Here is a 23,507-nt window from a genome sequence, read left to right as displayed (position 1 = left end):
GAGAGAGAGGACCGCACTGACCATAAGAGCCTACACTCCACAGGAGAGAGAGAGAGGACCGCACTGACCATAAGAGCCTACACGCCACAGGAGAGAGAGAGAGGACCGCACATAAGCGCCTACACTCCACAGTAGAGAGGACCGCACTGACCATAAGAGCCTACACTCCACAGGAGAGAGAGAGAGGACCGCACTGACCATAAGAGCCTACACTCCACAGGAGAGAGAGAGAGGACCGCACTGACCATAAGAGCCTACATGCCACAGGAGAGAGAGAGAGGACCGCACTGACCATAAGAGCCTACACGCCACAGGAGAGAGAGAGAGGACCGCACTGACCATAAGAGCCTACACTCCACAGGAGAGAGAGGACCGCACTGTCATGATCTGACAGTTTTAAATTGCACTTGGTGAACTTTTTTTTACTTTGGAAAGTTCCAAGGTGTCTTGACTGTCCCCGGTGGTGGTTAGTGGTATCGCACTTTAGGTTTTGTGCACATAATTATGTATCAGGTGTGACACCCTATAAAGGTGTGCTAGGGGTTTGCAATCACTGCCTGTGATATTGTGAGTTTGTTTTCACTTTGAGTTTGAGAGCCTGGAGGAAGGACGGAGCTGGTGAGGAGTCCTGCGCAGCTTAGCCAGGGGGGACGTGTTTCAGCTATGGTGTCTGGACGAAGGGCTGGCATGGCGTGGTGGAGTCGCAGTGATGGTGTCAGTAGGAAGTGTCTGCATGGGCTTGTGTAGTGGCGACTATGGAGAGTGGCACTCACCATGTGGGACATGGCTGCTGAACTGGACTCAAGCATGCTCGACTTCGTGTCAGAAGCTGAACTCATCCTTGGGACTCTGGTTCTAAGCAGCTGCAACTGGTGGTGGACTCTGCTCCAAGGCTGCACTAAGGTGAAGGATCCTGTTATGGTGATGGATCTGGGTGGAGGAGAAGACGCACGCAGGTGGTGGGCTCTGTTGCTGGGAGCGCACGCAGCAGAGCAAAGCTAAGTGGTGTTTCCCCTGTATTGTCTCTTTCCTCATGTGTGTTATTAGTGCAGTGGTGGGATTAGTCTCCGCACCGACCCATTCCCTAGTGAGGGTTTAGGGTCAGGGTGAGCAAGGGCGTTAAGGTACGCGTGCGGCGACAGGTGCGGAGCCTGTATAGGGAATGTAAGGAGTGCAGGGACACTGGCTCAGGGGAGCTTAGGAGGTCTCCATGTCCCCAATCCCTATCGCAGGGCCCACCATTGTTAAAGTTTCCCAGGTTCCCCCTTTATTATTTAAATTCGCCTTTCTGGAGGCGGGGTTTCCAGATTTTATGTATAACGTGTAATTCCCAAATTCGCCAGGTGGAGGCGGCGTATCCACCTGCACGTTTTATTATTTAAATGCGCCCCACTGGAGGCGGTGTATCCAGGGTCACGTGTGTTATGGGTCCGCCTTGCGGTATCATCTGCGTCCTGACACACGTGACCATGACACGCACTGACCATAAGAGCCTACACTCCACAGGAGAGAGAGAGAGGACCGCACTGACCATAAGAGCCTACACGCCACAGGAGAGAGAGAGAGGACAGCACATAAGCGCCTACACTCCACAGGAGAGAGAGGACCTCACTAACCATAAGATCTTACACTCTACAGAAGAGAAAGAGGATCACACTGACCATAAGAGCCTACTCTCTACAGGAGAGGACCCTGCTGACGGTATTGTAAGAACTTATACTCTACAGAAGAGAGAGAGGACCTTGCTGGCAATAAGAGCTTACACTCTACAGGTGAAATGGAGAGAGAGAGAAGATTTCACTGATTATAAGAGCTGACACTCTAAAGAAGATAGAGACTTACCCAGTAACTCTTGAGATGGGAAACGACCCTGCTGTCCAAACTGTGCTCCACTAGGAACTGCTGACCTGTGATGGCCCAGCACTGACCACCACTGCACAAAGTATGATAATCCGCTAGATGCCATATAGCTGCAGGGCATTTGAGGAGGCCCATGCGGCAGCACATAGTGACATTTGCCCGCTAACTGATGCTTCACCTGGGTGGGAAATGGTGTTGGATAAGTTTCTTCATTTTTTTTTTTTTGAATTGGGAATCAAATTTCAAAATGTTCAAATTCTAGTAAAACCACGGCTTTCAGGAAATTCTGATCGAGCTCGATCCTCCACAGATCGATCCGCTCATCTCTACTATTGAATTATTGCTTATAGGTAGGCATTTATTGTGAAATTCTAGATTTTGCACAGAAAAAAAAAATCCTTAGGCAATTGCCTACTCTGTCTGTCCTGATATGGCCCCCGTTCTGGGATAATTTTTCAGTTTTGTCTACGCACCTACAATATGTTTTGTTTCTCAACAGATTCCAACATTTCTTCACAGTTGCAGCCTCACTGTAAACTCGACTCTTGATTGAGTAATTTGCATTCTACCTCCATCTTAATGGTAATTTATCTGGTTTTAAACGTTTTATAAATCTCAGATTTCTATATCTTTAGGGTGTACCTGCATTCCAGACATATCGAACGCTTTGCATACAGTGTTTGAGCAGTGATTGTGCTTAAATGAATATCTCTAACACTTTAACTGTCGAACGCTCATTTTTTTTAAATTCTCCGTACGGGGAGCAACATTTTAATTCTTGCGTTTGAAAAATAAACATATTTTTTTCATTATTTCATCCTTGAATCCAAAATAATTTAAAGCAGATGTGGTTCACTCCTGAACTTTGCAGAAAAGGTACAAGGAATATATACGGTATATATATAGAACATGTTTTTTTTTAACCAAACATCCATATGCAATATGGTTTAGCGGCCTGAGTGTATACTTATAGAGCCTAGTACGCCGGGTATTTGGTTTCTGGTTCTATATATGTTCTATATATTTTATGTAATTGAATAATACAGATAATTAAAAAGAATTAGCATGAAGCGTGTAGTGACTTTCATTCCAAGCTTAAAAGTTTTTCCCAGTATATTGATGATCTGTCCTTAGAATAAGTATCATAGAATCATAGAATCATAGAATCGTAGAGTTGGAAGGGACCTCCTGGGTAGAGTTGAGCGAAACGAGTCGAACAATTTCAAAAGTCGCCGACTTTTGGCAAAGTCGGGTTTCATGAAACGAAACCCGACCCTAGGATGAGGTTGGCCACGAGGTCGGCGACTTACGCGCCAAAGTCGCGTTTCAAAAGTTTGTTTAGCGCTCTTTTTCAGCCAATCAGGATCCACGGACACTGTGGGCAACGTGATGACATAGGCAGGGGTCGCCACCATCTTTCAGAAGGGCATGCAAGTGATTGGCTTGCTTTGGTGGGCGTCACAGGGGTTATAAAAGGGCGTGCACGCCGACCGCCAACTTACTTCTGCCGATCTTAGCATAGGGAGAGGTTGCTGATTCTGTAGGGAGAGCGTTAGGCAGGGAAGAAGACAAAAAAACTGCTTCTGCTGCTAGCGATTTTGCCTGTGCAACACACCAGTCACTGTGTGTGCAGTGCAAGGGGAGGCTATATTGTGGTGGATCAGCGGTGTTGGTTGTTAGGCTGCCTTCTAAGGCTTCCTGACAGCTGCATTGCTGTTTCCCCACTGCTCTGCAAACTGCTTTTTTAAAAGCAATCCCAATTTTTTTTTTGTCCTGCTAAGGTACTGAGCGTGCATTTATTCACACCATACAGCGGTGTACGCTCCTCACACAGTACCGTGTAACGGCTGTTATCACAGCCACAGTGAAGCTATCTGTGTGTCACTGTGGAGGACTTGTTCCGTTCTTACAGACCTACACTCTAGGGAGATTCCTATTCTGCCCAATTCTACAATTCACTTTTTTCACACCTGTGCCATCGAGCCTGTGACATAGCGCTCTGATATTCAGTGGGCCTCACACAATCCAAAAGTGTCCAGTGTCCACAAGTGTCTGCAGAAATTCAAAATCTCCCTTATCCTGTAGTCACTTTTTTCACACCTGCTGCATCGAGCCTGTGACATAGTGCTGTGATATTCATTGGGCCTCACACAATCCAAGTGTCCAGTGTCTGCAGAAATTCAAAATCTCCCTTATCCTGTAGTCACTTTTTTCACACCTGCTGCATCGAGCCTGTGACATAGCGCTCTGATATTCATTGGGCCTCACACAATCCAAAAGTGTCCAGTGTCCACAAGTGTCTGCAGAAATTCAAAATCTCCCTTATCCTGTAGTCATTTTTTTCACACCTGTGCCATCGAGCCTGTGACATAGCGCTGTGATATTCATTGGGCCTCACACAATCCAAGTGTCCAGTGTCCACAAGTGTCTGCAGAAATTCAAAATCTCCCTTATCCTGTAGTCACTTTTTTCACACCTGTGCCATCGAGCCTGTGACATAGCACTGTGATATTCAGTGGGCCTCACACAATCCAAGTGTCCAGTGTCCACAAGTGTCTGCAGAAATTCAAAATCTCACAGATATTCAAAATCTCCCTTATCCTGTAGTCACTTTTTTCACACCTGTGCCATCGAGCCTGTGACATAGCGCTGTGTTATTCAGTGGGCCTCACACAATCCAAGTGTCCAGTGTCCACAAGTGTCTGCAGAAATTCAAAATCTCCCTTATCCTGTAGTCACTTTTTTCACACCTGTGCCATCGAGCCTGTGACATAGCACTGTGATATTCAGTGGGCCTCACACAATCCAAGTGTCCAGTGTCCACAAGTGTCTGCAGAAATTCAAAATCTCCCTTATCCTGTAGTCACTTTTTTCACACCTGCTGCATCGAGCCTGTGACATAGCGCTGTGATATTCAGTGGGCCTCACACAATCCAAGTGTCCAGTGTCCACAAGTGTCTGCAGAAATTCAAAATCTCCCAGAAATTCAAAATCTCCCTTATCCTGTAGTCACTTTTTTCGCACCTGTGCCATCGAGCCTGTGACATAGCGCTGTGATATTCAGTGGGCCTCACACAATCCAAGCTGTTATCTGGCAGGCCCGGAGCACTCCAAAGACAGGTTCCAAAAATCAAAAGAGTTGCTGGACAGCTTGTCCAGAGGGTCAAAACATCACAGCGTGCTAGGCCGCAAAATGTCTGCCAAAGTAGGAAGAGTGCAGTGTGGCACTTTTTTGAACAAAATCCTCATGATCAGGCCAAGGTTATCTGTAAGAAGTGCGCAAAGACCTTTAGCCGAGGGAAAAATCTGAAAAATTTGAATACCAGTTGCATGCTTAGACATTTAACCAGCATGCACTTGCAAGCGTGGACACAACACCAAACCTCAAGTGCCACATGTGCAACTGATCACAAAGAAGGTAGTCAGCAACGCTACATTGTTTCCCCCCACTGTAAGCCCACCGGTTAGCACAGCAGCAAATGTTGAGGTGTCGTTGCAAGGCCACAGCAGTCAGGGAATCCCACTGTTATATCAACGAAATACTGAATCTAGGCCATCAGAAAGAACACCAACTCCATCACCATCATCAACCCTCTCTCAGTCCGCCCTGTCCACCGCTACTTCTACCATATGCAGCTCTCAAGTACAGCTCACCCTCCCAGACACTATGAGTAGGTCAAGAAAGTACTCAGTCTCTCATCCGCATACACTGGGTTTGAACGCCCACATTGCCAAACTAATCTCGTTTGAGATGATGCCCTATCGGTTGGTGGAAAGCGCAGCTTTCCGCAAACTCATGGCCTATGCAGTACCACGCTATGACCTACCCAGTCGCCACTTCTTCTCTCGCAAAGCCATCCCAGCCCTCCACCATCATGTGAAAGACCGCATTGTCCATGCACTCAAGCAGTCAGTGAGTGGAAAGGTGCACCTCACAACTGATGCATGGTCCAGTCGGCATGGCCAGGGCCGTTACGTGTCCATCACTGCGCACTGGGTTAATGTGGTGGATGCAGGGTCCACAGGGGACAGCGGTGGTGGGACAGTGCTGCCTAGCCCACGGTATAGGAAACAGTTGGCTGTAGGCGGTCCACCCTCCTCCTCCTCCTCCTCCAGAAGCGAAAGCTCATCCACAGAGCGCAGTCGTACGAGCACTCCATCTGCAGCTGCCACTGTTGCACACGAGGTGTCCCCCTATCGAGCAACTAGTGGAAAGCGTCAGCAGGCTGTGTTGCAGATGATGTGTTTGGGCGACAGACACACCGCCGAGGTGCTGGCCGAGTACTTGAAGCGACAAGCTGAGTCATGGCTGGGCAGTGTACATCTTGAGGCAGGGAAGGTAGTTAGTGATAACGGCCGTAATTTTGTGGCAGCCATAGCCCTTTCAAAACTCAGCCACATACCTTGCTTGGCTCACACCTTGAACCTGGTGGTGCAGTGCTTCCTCAAAAATTATCCGGAGTTAACAGCCCTGCTCCATAAGGTGCGAAGACTGTGCGCGCACATCCGCCGGTCGCCTGTACACTCCGTTCGTATGCAGAAGCTGCAGCGATTGCTCCACCTTCCCCACCACCGCCTCATTATCGACATTGCAACAAGGTGGAACTCCACCCTGCACATGGTGGAGCGGCTGTGCGAGCAGAGGCAGGCCATAATGCATTTGTGGGAGGATACACGGCCAGGCACTTTGAGAGCAGACATGGAGTTGACAGGTGTGCAGTGGTTGAAGCTGAAAGACCTCTGTAAAGTCCTTCAGTGTTTTGAGGAATGCACACGGCTGGTAAGCGCAGACGACGCCATCCTAAGCATGAGCATCCCACTTATGCGTCTGCTCATGCAAACTTTGACGCACCTTAAGGAGCAGGCGTCTGCAGCCAATGTTGACGAGGAGGAAGAGGTGGAGGGAATCCTTGATGACATTCAGCCATTGTCTGCTCAGGGACCTCTCCTGGATGAGTTGGAGGAAGAAGAGGAGGAGGAGGATGATGATGGGGATGATTACTTAGGGGAGGAGGATGCATCTCGTGGGGCAAGTGAAAATGTTGGCGTGGCAAGGTCTGGTACAGGGTTTGTGCGTGACTGGTGGGATGTGGATTTGCCAGAAAGTGCTCCTCCAACTAGCACTCGCAGTGCATCATTGACACCGGGAACATTGACCCACATGTCAGATTATGCCTTGCGGATCCTAAAAAGGGACCCCCCGCATTGCCAAAATGATGAACGATGACAACTACTGGTTGGCCAGCATCCTGGATCCACGCTATAAAGGCAAATTACAAAACATCATGCCACAGGAGAACCTTGACCTAATATTGGCTAATAAACAAGCAACTCTGGTAAATCGGTTGCTTGAGGCATTCCCAGCACACAGTAGCGGTGATGGTTCTCACACGAGCCGTACGGGCCGGGGGCAGCTTGGCAGAGGTGTTCATGGTGCACACAGCAGAAGTGGTGTTGGAGACAGGGGTTTCATGACAATGTTGTGGACTGATTTTTCAAGTACCGCTCACACAACTGGTAATACAGCATCGATGGAAAGTGACAGGAGACAGCAGTTGTCAACTATGGTTACAAACTACTTTTCCTCCCATATCGATGTTCTCCCACACAGGTCATTCCCCTTTGACTATTGGGCTGCTAAACTGGACACCTGGCCTGAATTGGCACAATATGCCTTACAGGAGCTCGCTTGCCCAGCTGCAAGTGTGCTATCGGAAAGAGTCTTCAGTGCAGCTGGATCAATCCTGACAGAAAAAAGGACCCGTCTGTCAACCCAAAATGTGGATGATCTAACCTTCATTAAAATGAACCATGCATGGGTTTCCAAGGATTTTGTCCCACCTTCCCCTGATGACACATAGGGTGACAGAAAAATGGCTTGCTTTGGTCCACCTCTTCCTGGGACTTGACCTATTTCGCCTTTTGCATCAGCTGAATGTCCAACATCAGCATATGCCACTTTCTAAAACTCCCTAACTGTGCTGCCTCCTCCCCCCCATGGCCGGGGTCACCACCTAGCGCACGACACCGTGCGAGTGCCGTTGCCCTGGACAGGTGGGTAGGCCGACTCTTGGGCGCGGGCACTGGCACAGGGTCCCTCATAGTGCAATCAAGTGTCTCTGACGGTGGTGGTGCACACCCGCCGTCAGACACACCGCCGTACTATGAGGGGCCCAGTGCCAGTACCGACGCCCACGAGTGGGCCCCCCTTGCTTGGGCAGGGCCCCAGCATTTGCAATCTTTACCTCTCCCTGCTCCTCCGCTGTGTAGTCTGGGCCGTCAAATCCATACTGTGCCTGACACCGTCTGAGCCTGCCTCCTGGTGTATTGACATATATTTTGAATGTGTACGCTATCCATACATGTTATCCGGGGATACGGTACCCTTTCTCACCTTTGTGCAATCACGTGTAACCCATACTGGGCGTGAGAACGGCTGGCGAGCTGTTAAGCAAGCTACAGCACCTGTGGTTTGCACACGTAAGTTTTTCATTTTTTTCAGGAATGACGGTTAGGCCTAATTCCGGAACTGCGGTTGACCTGCACTTACTGGGAAATCATCGTTCGCGAGTAATAATTGTAATCAATGATCCCCATCACTAACGTTGTTCAGCGGTTTATCTGCACCTGTAAGCGACAAACGCTGGCCTTTTCAGTGTAGCGCACATGCAGCCATGGACATGTAAGGGCATGACACACCAGTTATTGGCCAATCTCATGTGCCAGAGCCTCACGTGTCCCTCTAGTAAGCCAGACTCGGACCGCGGGGCATGACGGAGTCTCGTTCGTTAACGGAATTAAGCTTGCAATGTGTGCATCTGTTCTGTAGCTGGCATGGTTGAGGTTGCCCGTGTTGAGTCAAATTACGCCGTAGGCTCCACTCCTGGTGGTGCCCTTCTGGACATTCCTTTAAGGTTCAGCTTTGCAACCATACTGCCCACGTAAAACAAACACTTTGCCTTCATGAACGCTGTTTGGAGGGTCATGACTCGTGGGAATAACGCCGCCCAATCAGTTAACCTGCTAGAGAGATCCTTCGTTGCTCCCAAGCATGACATCACACTCCCTAGGAGGAAGGTAATGCCACTGTGGCGACCGTACTCCTGGGGGCGACACAAGTGCACTGATGCCCAGCCACTGCTCGATGAATCTGCTGGTACATTGACCCAGACCACTACATTCCCCTCGCACGCTACCCGGCCTGAATCTGACCCTGATGAAACTCAGGTTACCCTTCCCATATACAGTTCCATCTTACACGGTGACAAAGAGGAAGCTGCAGATGAAAGTGCAGGTTCGGCCCACCCGCCATCAGACACACCACCGTACTATCAGGGGCCCTGTGCCAGTGCCGTCTCCAACGAGTGGGCCCCCCCTGCTTGCTCAGGATCACAGCACTTACAAGGTTGAAATACTGTGCAGTGAGATGGAAGATGGGGACGACGAGGAGTCCAGACTAGTACAGGGATTCCCTAGCGAGGAGACTTATTTGATTGTTTTCAATGTTGGGACAGCAATTTTTGGGGAGCACTATACTCTGGAGAATGATAGATGGGGCCCACCATACACTGGAACATTCCAAAGGTGGACATCAGACACTGGAGCAGCATTTACAGGGCCCATTATACACTAGAGCATGAGAAATGGGGCCCATTATGTTTGGAGCATTATTTGGGCCCATAAGACAGTGGAGCTTCATCCATGGGAACCAACATATACTGTAGCATTATGTGGAGCTCATCATATACTGTTTCAAACATTATATGGGACCAATGATTCTGTATGGAGAAATAGATGGGCCTCGTCATGAGATGTAAAAAGTGAAGTATTTTTCATTGTACTATACCGCTATTTCTCTGCCGTATCGGAGCATGATGAGTTGTGGTATTATGTGTTAAAAGGGCGCTCTTTCGCCCAGGGCACATGAAAACCTGGAGCCAGCCCTACCCCCCCACAACTTTAGCCAAATAACCCCCATTTTTCAGTGCATAACTTGTATTATGAAGTTAATTAAGGTTGACCAGCTTAAGTAAGAAGAATTGATGCTTTTGGCATTCAAATGAGCACTGTAGGTGTGTTTCCTGTCCTCTCACTGCCGACTTTTATTCCCCATTGACTTACATTGGGTTTCGTGTTTCGGGACGACCCTGACTTTTCCCTATAATCGGCCGATCTTGCTCGACCCGACTTTTGGAAAAGTCGGGTTTCAGGAAACGAAACTCGACCATAAAAAAACAAAAGTCGCTCAACTCTACTCCTGGGCCATCTGGTCCAACCCCCTGCTCAAAGCAGGATTTGCTAAATCATCCCAGTCAGATGTCTGTCCAGCCTCTGTTTGAAGACTTCCATTGAAGGAGAACTCACCACTTCTCGTGGCAGCTTGTTCCACTCATTGATCACTCTAACTGTCAAAAAGTTTTTTCTAATATCTAATCTGTGTCTCCTCCCATTCAGTTTCATCCCATTGCTTCTAGTCTTTCCTTGTGCAAATGAGAATAAAGTTGATCCTTCTACAATGTGACAGCCCTTTAGATATTTGTAGACAGCTATTAAGTCTCCTCTCAGTCTTCTCTTTTGCAAACTAAACAATCCCAAATCCTGCAACCTTTCCTCATAAGACAGGGTTTGCAGACCGGTCACCATTCTGGTTGCTCTTTTCTGAACTTGCTCCAGTTTGTTGATGTCTTTTTTAAAATGTGGTGCCCAAAACGGGACACAATATTCCAGATGAGGTCTGACCAAAGAGGAGTAGAGGGAAATAATGACTTCACGTGATCTAGACTGTATGCTTCTGTTAATACATCCTAGAATTGCATTTGCCTTTTTGCTGCTGCATCACACTGTTGACTCATATTCAGTCTGTGATCTATTAGTATACCCAAGTCTTTTTCACATCTGCTGTTGCTTAGACCTATTCCTCCCATTCTGTATATGCTTTTTTCATTTTTATTGCCCAGATGTAGTACTTTGCATTTTTCCCTGTTAAAAACCATTCTGTTAGTTGCTGCCCACTTCTCCAGTTTATTTATATCTTTTTGAATCCTCTCTCTCTCTTCTCTAGTATTAGCTATCCCTCCTAGCTTTGTGTCATCAGCAAATTTAATCAGTTTACCCTCAATTCCTTCATCTAAATCATTGATAAAGATGTTGAACAATACAGGGCCCAGGACAGAGCCCTGTGGTACCCCACTTGAGACATTCTTCCAACTGGATGTGCAGCCATTTACGACCACTCTTTGGGTCCGATCACTAAGCCAGTTATGAATCCACCTAACAGTTGCCTTGTCCATTCAATACTTAGTCATTTTTTCAATAAGGATTGTATGAGATACTTTGTCAAATGCTTTGCTGAAGTCAAGATATACTATATCTACAGCATTTCCTTGATCCACCCAATCAGTGATTCCATTATAGAAGGAAATTAAGTTAGTCTGACATGACTTATTAGTTACAAACCCATGCTGACTCTGTTTAATCACTTCATTCTTATCCAGGTACTGACATACATGTTGTTTAATAATTTGTTCAAAGATCTTTCCTGGTATAGAAGTCAGACTCACCGGCCTATAGTTGCCTGGGTCCAACTTCTTCCCCTTTTTGAAGATAGGAACAACATTTGCTCTTCTCCAGTCTTCTGGTACTTCTCCTGTTCTCCAAGAATTTTCAAAGATTATGGAGAGGGGTTCAAAAATTTCTTCTGCTATCTCCTTCAGTACTCTGGGGTGTAACTCATCTGGACCTGGAGACTTGAATTCATTTAGGTTAGCTAAGTGTTTCCTCACTATCTTTCTGTTTATAGATATCCTGGATTCTTCTATTCCCTTAATAGGACAGTGAAGAACAGTTGATGTTACATTTCCTTTCTGAGAGAAAACAGATGCAAAATAGAAATTTAAAAGTTCGGGCATCTCAACATCCTGTCTTACCATTTCATCATTTTCATCCTGTAAAAATCCTATAGCATCTTTGACTTTTCTTTTACTTTTGACATATCCCCAAAATCCTTTATTATTGCTTTTGACGTCTCTTGCAAGACTAAATTCATTGTTAGCTTTAGATAATCTGATTTGTGCCTGCAGGTTCTGCAGACAGCATTATATTCTTCTTTAGATATGCCTCCCTCTTTCCATTTTATAAACATTTTTTTCTTCCTTTTTAGCATGTGCTTAAGTTCTGTGTTCATCCATCCTGGCTTCCTTAAATGCTTCCTATTCTTCCCTCTTTTCGGAATTGTTAACAATTGTGATTTGAGAATTTCATTTTTCAAGATTTCCCATCCTTCCTGGACATTTTTGTCTTTAAGGATATCCAGCCATTGGATCCCTCCAATTCTCTTTCTGAATCCCTTAAAATCTGCCTTTCTGAAATCTAACCTTGACGTCTGAGTCTTCACAGGTCTTCCTCCTCTAGTTATCCAAAATTCTTAAATAGCATGGTCGCTACCTCCTAGGGTCCCAGCCACTTTTACCTCCTCAACTATTTCCTCCCTGTTTATAAGGATTAGATCCAAGGTAGCAGTTCCCCTTGTTTTCTCCCTTACCTTTTGGAAGATAAAGTTGTCAGCAAGAGAGGATAAGAATTTCCTTGACCTGTTAGTTTTGCCTGAGATAGATTCCCAACAAATGTCTGGATAGTTGAAATCTCCCATGACCACTATGTCATATTTTTTGGAGAACTTGGCCATTTGATGCATAAAGAGTTCATCCATTTCTTCAGCTTGCACAGGCGGCCTGTAGTAAATGCCTACAATGGTGTCCTTTCCATTGTTCTGTCCTTGTATTCTTACTCAATCAGTTTCCACAGAACTCCCAGTCTCTGAAGCTTCAATCTCTGTGCAGATATACGCATTTCTAACATACAATGCGACACCTCCTCCTCGTTTATCAAGTCTGTTTCTTGCAAATAAGTTGTATCCTTCTAGTCTTGTATTCCAATCATGTGTATTGTCCCACCAAGTTTCAGTGATTCCAATGACAATATCAGATTAGTGGGGGGCAGACATTGCCACCTCCATCAGCCGGTACGCATTATATGGAGCCGGAACACGATGATGTGTAGTGCCTGTTCTCACATGCCGAAGCTTATTGAAGTGAATGGGAGCTGAGCTGAAGTACCCAAAAAGACCACTGCTATAGTGTCTCAGCTTTATGCACTGTGTACTTCTAGGAGCCGGCGGACCTGGCAACGATGATCATTGGGAATGGAAATTGTCAAACTACCACCTATCTGATCTTGATTACCTATTTCTATGGACAGGGGATCAAGGTCTTAGTTCTGGACAGCCCCTTTAACCAGTACTTGTATCTATTCTCAAACATAGAGCTGAAATAAAACATGTCTTAAATAAATTAGTGTCCACCAAGTCCTTCGAACCTTGGAATCCCTCTGAGACTCCACCCACAATTGGATTTTTAAGAAAATTCACTAAAAAGTCCTCTAACTCCTATACTCTTATCATTTTTTGATCCTATGTTGCCTTAAACCGCAAGTAAAGCTGAGAAATTTATAAAGAAATCTTTATTTTGTCTCCCAAGAACTCATTCATGTCCCCCTCCTACTTCTCAATGTCCTGTGTTCTATTTAAAAAAAAAAAAAAAAAAAACTGCAGCAGAAGCCTCCCCCTATTCTGTCTGGAGTCAGGCAAAAATTTCCATAAGCTCCACCCTCTTAGCTAAGCTCCACCCTTTCAGCTGTTCCAATGCTGCAAATGTAACTGAACAGCAGGAAATAAATTGCTGTGTCGTTTGCAAGATTTCTATAAGACTTTCTTTCAGGATCATGCAGAAAATCCTACAGACTAAGAATCTAAGTGGGCAAGCTTATCATACTGTCCCCTTTTTAAATTAATTTCTTGGCATAAGGCTTGTTTTACACCCTTTCCTGTATAACATATCAGTCATAAGCTTATTTGTAGAGATGATGCAAATTGATTCGCAGTACCCGATCCAGTGGCCACATCAGTAATCTGTGGCTATCGAGCAGGTACTCTTTGAAACATCTCTTACCTGAAGTCATACCCAACCCCTGTTTTGGTAAACTGTCCTGACGCATCATCATCATTGCAACACGTTGCACCAGGCCGGCTAATCAAAAGAATGTAAGAGGCAGTTCACAGGGCTCCCATCCATCAGCCACAGGTATTGACCTGGCTATTTGACCAGGTCTGCACCATTGCTACTTATTTAAGTCCTAACACAATGAAATTTAACATCTTGTCTGCACACCCTTGACTTGACCTAGATTGCTTTGAGATCTGTCAACTAAGCAGATTTCCTTGCACCATGCTGAAAAAATGGCCTAAAAACAGCATTTCTCCACTTTCTTTTTACCTTTCAATTTAAAGGGGTCCTGTGAGGATTCTCTGGTGCTGACGCCTGGAGCTGGCAATCATGTGACCGCAAATATGTGATTTGTATTCTTCTGGTCACATTCCAACTAGACGTGTTGAGCCTCATTAAATACACTTGCATTGAGTGAGGCAGTGCACGTCTAGTCCGTGTCAGGACTCAAATGTCAGTACCCTGTCAGCGTCGGCAAACGGCCACGCCGAGCAGGGTGATTTACCCCCACTATGAGAGAGTGCGGGGTCCAATACAGTAGTGACGGTTCAAGCAGACAGGATCTGCGGCACTGAAAATAGTAAGGAGTCCCAGGACCTAGATCATGTGACTGGAGGGGGCGGGGCTTAGCATCCTACTGCTGCAGATGATATAATGTACCTACTGCAGGGAAACTGTAGTAGAGGAAAATGCAGATCAGACAAGCGAGGGTTCGTACACGGAGAGGGCTGTGCGGTACCAGAGGGACGAGCAGAGAATAGTCAGGTCACAGGCAGAGGGTCATACACAGAGAAGTAGCGCAGTACAAGAGGGACAGAACCGGATCAAAACCAAACAAGCAAGCAAGATATCAGGCACAAGGCACACGTACGCACAAGGTCAACTAACTCAGCCGAGGGCAGGAGTATAACTGACACCGGACCTAGGTCAAGTGAGCATTAAATAGCCGCCCTCTGCCAGAGAGAGGCAGAAACAATTAACCCCTGTCTGACCAGGACGGGCCAAAGACAAAGCCCATCCTGGATCATGACAGTCGGCATGTATTCAAATCACATATTTGTGGCCACTTGCCCATTGCTCCCAGAGCTGGCACCATAGAATCCTTACAGCATGAAGTTGTGAGGATTCACAAGCCTGCAGTCACATTAAGTGACTGCAGACTTGTTGCTTAAGAATGGACAACCCCTTTAAGATACAAAGATTCATATAAAAAGCTATGTAAACGTCAGAAAAATGCAATGTTACATATTCAGGTGTGGTCCTGACATTGACCCAGTGCGTTTCACGTCACTCTTGCATTTGTTCCCAAAAATCTATTTCGTGGTTCAACTATTCCTGTCATCCTTTCCCTTTGGCTAAAAGAAGCAGACTATGGCAGTTTTTAAATGCCAACCGGAATGCAGAATAAATCCAAAATAAATGGGTTTCATTGCCAATCAAAACCTATCCACTTCTAGGTTAAGGTCTTGCACATAATGCAACACAACAACATTCAGAATGGCTGTTGCCTTTTAGCTCGTGAAGCAAGTAAAGGGGTAGCACATACTTAATCTTAATCACCAGGGTGAAATTTACAAGCGCATTTTATGAACAGATAGCTGAATATCCTTTATATTCTATTCATGCACGATTGGGCAAAGTTTTCTCATACGCATCATAAATTGTAAAGTAAAAGACAGGCTTTCAGGTGAAACTGCATAAAGGACACTGGTTCTTTATTTACCCACTGTAGTACAGCGGGGTTGTTTCAGTGTGACAGACAGTGACCACAGGAAAAGTTCACAGCAAACGTGTTTAATGTTCACACACACAGTGTACAGCACACGGTATCCTACGGATCACAGCCGGGAAACAAAACAGTCCGTGGGAGTCCAGTTGCCCAGGGCGACTGCACCACCATATCAATCCGTATGCAGTCCGTTTAAAAAATAAAAGCCCTTAATGGGTTTTCCTGAACAATGCCTTGGCCAAATAGCTTGACCAGGTCCATGCTTACTTTTATTTTGCCTTGTGACTCACAGGCATCCTGCTGTGACCACAAGGTACTCCAGCGGGTCTAATAGGACTCCGTCTGCATCCTGGGGGATACATATCGACCCTCGCATATGATCCTCCTCCCTTCCTCACATCCACATATTTGTCAGATGCTGCCAAGCTGACACAAATTGTTGTGAGATAGTAGTGTATAATGTATGACTTACGCTAACGCTAAAGCCACTGTCACGATAAAGTAAAAAATGGAAAATTAAGCACTGCTGTATCTAGCGTATAGGAAAAGTTAGTACAGTGCACAAGATAATGAGATGGACTAAAGAGGGTAGTAACTAGAGATGAGCGGATCTTTAACAATTCAAATTCGCCAACTTCTTTGAATTGTCCCAGAAAATTTTTACGAAACTCAATACTGGAAAGCTGTAATTGTTCGAAAAATACACATGGGGAGAGTTGAGAGAGAAAGGACCCCACTGACCAGAAGAGCTTATGCTTTACAAGAGAGAGAGAACCTCGTTGACCATAAGAGGTTACACTATAGTAGCGAGAGAGGACCCTGTTTACCAAAAGGGCTTACACTCCATAGGAGAGAGACATAGAGGACTTGGCTGACCATAAGAGCTTACACTCTACAGGATAGAGAGGACACAACTAATCATAAGAGTTTAAGCTGTATAGGAGAAAGGATTCCACTTATGATAAGAGCTTACACTCTACAGGAGAGAAAGCACCCAACTGACCTTAAGGGCTTACACTCTACAGGAGACAAAGAAAGGACACCACTGATCATAACAACTTAAACTCTACAAAATATGGAGACATACCCAGTGACTGTGGAGACAAAAAATGACTCTGCTGTACAGGCTGTGCACAGCTGGGAACTGCTGATCTGTGATGTCACAGATACTGACCACCACTGTGCAAGGTATGATAATCCGCTAGATATCACAGCTGCAGGGCATTATGGGGAGACCTGTGTTTGGCAGCAAAATAGATTTATTTAAAACTTGACATACCAAATCAAAACAAAAAATGGAAAAAAAATGTGATAAAAACGCAGGTAAAAAAGAAAACATTCAAAAATGCCCTAAGAAAACACAAGTAATTTATTGAGAACTTAGCCTCATAGGACAGGTGCATGATGCTAGATCTGAAAAACAGCCAAAGGATACTAAGTTAGCAGCATCTCTTTCCTTTCCTTGCGGAAGTGAAAAGTTCTGGAGAACCATTTATTCTGCTTTCATCTGCTGTACTGGAATACTACTTTAGGAAGTGATCAAACTGTTCGAAAAAAAATGCAGGAGTTTGCAAGGAAATCGCTGCCTACAATATGTGCGGTTTGCTTGCATTTCTGTTGAGCCTTTACTTGCGCTTTTTATACATTCATTTAAAGGGGTGAAAAAAGCTGCAAAATTGCTGAAAGAAAAAACGCACCGTAACTCAAAAAATGCAAGAGAAAGAAACTGACCTTGTAAATGAGAATTTAGTAAAATGTTCCTTTTATTGCACGAAAAAGTTCCTTAATTTATTCACTAATACAGTGGCAGTAATTCCCCAGCATCATCATCACTGTCCCCATTGAGGCACGATTTACATTCTCTATCAGTATGTCTTTGGAGTGTGGGAGGAAATCGGAGAAACCGGAGGAAACCACTCGAGACCACACAAACTCCTTGCAGATCCCAGAGCTGCAAGGCCACCATGCTGACCACTGAGCCACCTTACCCTGACGCTACGTGCGAACATACCCTTATCATTGCAAACATTTATTAGTATTTAGCTGCGGGTCAACAGACTAAGGCTTCATTCAGACGTCCTGTGATTTTCACGGATAGCGCTCATACCCATGATATTCTATTGGGCCATTCATATATCCGATTTTTTTCCCTTGGACCGAGCTGTCCGCGGCACATATCATAGACGGGTCCAATTTTTATCCGAGGGTTGGTTCAAAATCGGCAGTGCATTTCAATGGGTCCACGAAGAAATCGAATTGCACTCTGATGACAAATGAGTGCCATTCGATTTTCATGGACTACAAGGATTTAATTCATCTCGAGAATATCGGATGACACTTGTACGACACTCTGATCAAAGTCTGATCAGAATAATTGGTCCGATTTTCTAATGCATGAAAAAAATCAGACGTGTTAATGAGGCCAAAATTTACAGTTGCCTCGTATTTTATGTGAAAATTGGTAATAATAGTGGATGGTATTTGTCATTTTGCCATGAGGTCTTTTTTGTCAGCTCTGTACATGTCTAACGACTGATCTCATTCCCAGGGCTGAGATGCAATCACATACCTAGATCCTTTATCAGAACCACAGATAACCTATAAAGGGTTCTCAGCAGCCCAGGTGCTGCCGGTCTCTATAAAATGCAGAATTTCAGCTATTTGAACGGCGCACCGACATTAGAATAATTATCAGCTATTAAACTGGAGGAATTTCCTGTTACTGAATGTCGGCTTTTGTCTGGGACAGTCATCCCAAACTGTATTTTGAGACTTTCTAATATTTCGTCTTGTTTGCGGGCCGCCACTTCTATAAAATCTCTCTATGGGGTTTTTATTCCTATGATCTTTTTTTTTTCCTGCCTCCCGTCTTCGTGGATCTGCCACGTCAGATCATTTCACAGACTGCGGGCTTCTTTTTTTTAATAAATGCTAAGCCACTTTTCCTGGAAAGATTCTGTTTTCTTTCCTTTGAGCTTCCTTCAGCGGCACAGGTAAATAAATACACATATTCACTCATTTATAATTAACGCTCCAGGCATGAGGGATGCAAATTCTGGAGATAACACAGCCAAGAATGGAACCAGAGACAAGAAAATTGGAAAAGAGCGAGAGCATCAAGACATGTAACCAACAGGGGAGGGTTATGTTCCTCATGCTGGGTGTGTAACAGGTTAGGTACATCCAAAATAACTATATGATGTAGACGTGAGTGCACAGATGGTATGACGGGGTGAGCAGTAGAGCAGACAGACCTAAAGACCCAGGAAGAGCAAATTGCACCAGCGGTGCGACCAGGAGACCTCAGAGGAGGATGAAGTCTACTTACTGCTACAGGCAACACACGTGAAGGAGACCCAACTTGGAGTCTAAGCATTACCAAAAATTAGGGTCAGACACAAGGAAAAGTGGCATCAAATTGACCCAAAGAAGAAATTTTATAATGGCGCATGGATGGATGGAACAGGGCCTGGCCCAGCATTACAGGCTTACAAATTGATCAATAAGAGGTGGATGAGTGGCAGGTATAGGTCTGGTACTCTGAGATCCCTTTCACTACAGGCAATCCATAAGATGGAGACCCAACTTAGAGTCTCCACATTTCAAAAAGATTATTGACACACACCACTAAAATCGCATCAATTTCCCCAGAGTAGAAATAGTATAATGGTGCTCTGAGTGCCCTTTCACTACAGACAACCCACCAGATGGAGACCCAACTTGGAGTCTCCTCCTTTCAAAAATTTTTTTATTGCGGCTGCCAAAGAAAGGAAGAGGAGTAGCCCATCCAGTAATACGATGAGGTGATATTTTGGTCAGTAGAATTTTCAGTAGCATTACCACCTACCCCGCGTACACCTTGAACCCCACACCTATTCCCCCTTCCACCAAAACCTCTTTTTTCCCACTCATGTTGGATGTACCCTTCCCCTCTTTTAACCAGCTTTTTCACAACCCTAGGCCCAGACCTGTCAGTCACCTGTCACTAAATTAACAATCAGTATTTATTTGCTGATATAGTATGGCTGGACCACCCAATTAGCACAAAGGATTTATATACTGAACTGGCGACTGGTCACTGTACCACAGAATTAGCACAAAGGATTTACATGCTGAAAGGTCGATCTGAAACAGGATCATATCTATCTGAACTAGCTGAGAATAAACCACCTGGCTTATCATCTGACTACTTCCAGCTATAGCCTCACTACGCTGTTACACTCACATAGATGCGTCTGCTAATGACAAGGTGACGTATTTTAGATGGGACCCTATACTAAACCGAAATATATACAGTTCAGGTCTGTCCATCCATCCATTTGTCTTAAGCTGAGTTTAATTAGATCAAGGTTCATTTAAGGCAGTGTTTCCCAAATTCCAGTCCTCACGGCCCCCAACATGTCATGTTATCAAGATTTCCTTAGTATTTCACAGGTGATGGAAGTCTTATCAAGGCATCAGGAATTCTCTCACATGTGTAACACTATGGAAATACTGAAAACCTGACCTGCTGGGGTCCACGAGGACTGGAGTTTGGGAACCACTGATTTAAGGCCTAGGCCCAAAGTGAGGAGAGTCTTTAGCTCCTTGATGACAGAACCGGTTCTGGAGTTCAATACCAAGCCCCATTTTTCAACTTAATGTGTCACTTTATGTGGCTATAACTGTGAAATTCTTCTAAATAATCCAGCGATTCTGAGTTTGTTTGTTTTTTACACTCTGTACTTTTAAGTTGATAGTAAATTTAGGTCAATATGTTTTCGTTTTATCTATGAAAATGTCTGAAATTTTTCTGAAAAAAAAGAGCAATTTTAAAACTTTTTAAAATGTAACTAAACTTTCATTTTTTTAAAAAAATAATTTTGTCCAGCATGGAAAGTTATATAACTTTGTAAATCACTTTATTAGGGGATTTGTCTTCATTACTATAAAGAAAGTCTATTTGCCAGTCTTCAGCTGCACTGATATCAGAAAGTACTCATGTGGAGTACAGATTATGGCAGTGATCAGTCAGCTCCTGTCTACTTATTAAAATATTTTTGATATTTAATTAATATTTATGTTATGAAGTGTTTATTTTATTAATACCATTTATAATCTGAACCTCCCACTCCCGTCTTGAGGACTTCTCTCAAGCTGCACCAGTTTTCTGTAGTGCACTACCCCTACCGGTTTATTCACAATTTCAAGTATGCCCTAAGAATGACCGGTTCATGCAGCATAATTTTAATGCCCTTATTTATTGTATCGATGGCTGGACCTTACTTGAGAAGCAATTTTTATTTTTCCCTTGTGTCCCCCCTTATTTCCCCATAGGTAGTCGAGGCCTGGCTTCTCGTTGTATGCGTTGAACAATGTTTTATTCTGTAAGGTTGTTGTTCTCTCTTAATTGTAGAGTGATGTAGAATAAGTTGGTGCTGTAGAAATAAAAAAATGATTTTTATTTATGGTTTCATCCCGGGATAAACACATTTTGTCTTCTATTTGGAGATGTTCTCCGACGCCTCTGAGCCACGTCGCCATAAACGCTTTCCCAAAAAACACTACAGATAACAGAGCCTGAACGTCAGGCCTCATCAAGCAAAACATTGTGGTCTAAATCATCTCAAAAATAACTCGCACTCCCACGTCCTTGTTTTCATAGAGAGGTGTGAGCACCTCTGTATCCTGCAGTATCCAAAATTAATACCGTAATGACCCAACGCAGGCACGCTGGCCAAAAAAATATAGATTGCCCTACCTAATTGCAGTCTAGACTTCAAGGCAAAGGGCCAGGTGAAATGTATAACATATTTGTGCTCTGACTTTAGAAAACGCTTCCATTCCTTAATAACGCTAAAATACTTCTTTTGGAATTTAAAAATACGAAGCCACAGATATTCCTCGGAGACAATGTCCAGGATTCATCATTTTTGGAATTTACACAAGCATTTTAATAACACCTTCATGATGTAGAGTTTCAGGATCCGAGGGCTGATCTGTTGAGGAGTATAGGGGTTACATGGGGAACAAGTTCGTCAATCGAAAATCTGAGTGTTATGGCTCCGACATACATTTGCTGTTAATCCTGGTGAAAAAGGAGGCGTGCTTCGAAACGCGTTGATAAGGACAAACTGTATTTATACTTTCAAGGTTTTTCTACTGCATTTTTACTACTTTCACTTCCATTTTCTCCAGTCGCTCCGACATAGATACAGGTGGTGCTGCCGCCATACTTGGTGTCAAATGTGACCGTTGTCAACAGAGGCGAAGTGGTGTTATTCATAATATTTTGTGATTTCTTTTACATTTTTTGTCTTCTTCAGACCATTATTGGTTATTTTTGTTTTCTTACAGTACGAAGAAGGAAAAAAACGCAGGAAACCAAATTACAGCAGTGTGGATTTATCTGAAGTAGAGTGGGAAGACCGAGATGATGTGGTAGGTCAATACAAAGAGATTAGTAATTCATTAATATTACTTAAAGGGAATCTGTCAGTAGTTTTTGCAATGTGATCTAAGAGCACCATGATATAGCGGCAGAGACCCTGATTCCAGTGTTGTGTCACTTAATAGGCTGTGTGTTGCTGATTTAGTAAAATCAGTGTTTTATCAGCAGGAGATTATCATTACTGGACTAGGGGTCTCGTGCCTCCTAGTCAACTGCACTATGAAACCCTGCCATCGCCACTGATTGGCTGCATTCTACCTCTGCACAGTGTACCCAGAAACAGTGTACTTATTCAGCTGAATGGTGGTTGGGCACAACTTTCATTGAAACTTCCATTAAAATCGATGATTAAAAACTTCCATAAAAATAAGTGATCACTTTAGATGCTTCCTAACTCATTTCTTATTCGGAATAACACCCAAAGGTACCCGAAAATAAAGAGATCCAGCAATATTAGAAAAAATAATAATTTTATTATTGCAATATTTTCAAAAATAATAATAAACAGCAATGCCCAGTAGAAGACACAAAAAATACACTGACAAGTTTATGTATAGCCACTACAATCTATTGTATAAAAATATACCAAATCGTGCAGCATATATGTTATATAACTTGAATAAATATAAATATTAAAGAACAGTGTCTATAAAAACTTCATTTGTGTGCCACACTTTCCCTTATATAAAAGGACCAAACACATATCCCTTCCAAAATGGTACCCATTATAATTATGAATTAATCAATATACCCATATAGCTATATTTAAGAAATATCACGGCCATGTGAATGAAAAGCGCTAATCCAAGTAGCCCGGGTAATTCCGATATAAATCTAAAAATGGGAAACCTATAATATTACCTCAATTAGTGGAGCATTAGTGGTGCAGTGTAGCGTGTCCTCCCTCACCCCTACGCGCGTTTCGCACGGGCTTCTTCCGGAAGAAGGGAGGACACGCTACACTGCACCACTAATGCTCCACTAATTGAGGTAATATTATAGGTTTCCCATTTTTATATATATCGGAATTACCCGGGCTACTTGGATTAGCGCTTTTCATTCACATGGCCGTGATATTTCTTAAATATAGCTATATGGGTATATTGATTGATTCATAATTATAATGGGTACCGTTTTGGAAGGGATGTGTGTTTGGTCCTTTTATATAAGGGAAAGTGTGGCACACAAATTAAGTTTTTATAGTCACTGTTCTTTAATATTTATATTTATTCAAGTTATATAACATATATGCTGCACGATTTGGTATATTTTTATACAATAGATTGTAGTGGCTATACATAAACTTGTCAGTGTATTTTTTTGTGTCTTCTACTGGGCATTGCTGTTTATTATTATTTTTGAAAACATTGCAATAATAAAATTATTATTTTTTGTAATATTGCTGGATCTCTTTATTTTCGGGTACCTT

At 44.0% G+C, this 23,507-nt stretch overlaps 1 protein-coding gene across 1 annotated transcript in view; it reads left to right on the top strand.

Annotated features, from left to right (window-relative positions):
• CACNA2D3 (calcium voltage-gated channel auxiliary subunit alpha2delta 3) overlaps nt 1-23,507 on the top strand; it is a 1,008,555-nt gene that overhangs the window by 670,735 nt on the left and 314,313 nt on the right. The window contains exon 16 of the mRNA XM_073574154.1: nt 21,985-22,068. Coding sequence (XP_073430255.1) covers nt 21,985-22,068 — 84 coding nt within the window. The remainder of the gene's footprint in view (nt 1-21,984; nt 22,069-23,507) is intronic.

The sequence above is a fragment of the Dendrobates tinctorius genome, unplaced genomic scaffold (assembly GCF_039654945.1).
Source record: "Dendrobates tinctorius isolate UK_male_01 unplaced genomic scaffold, ASM3965494v1 ptg000038l, whole genome shotgun sequence".
In the NCBI taxonomy this organism is placed as follows: domain Eukaryota; kingdom Metazoa; phylum Chordata; class Amphibia; order Anura; family Dendrobatidae; genus Dendrobates; species Dendrobates tinctorius.
The sequence above is the reverse complement of the archived record's forward strand: the minus strand, read 5'-3'. Positions and strand labels throughout refer to the sequence as shown.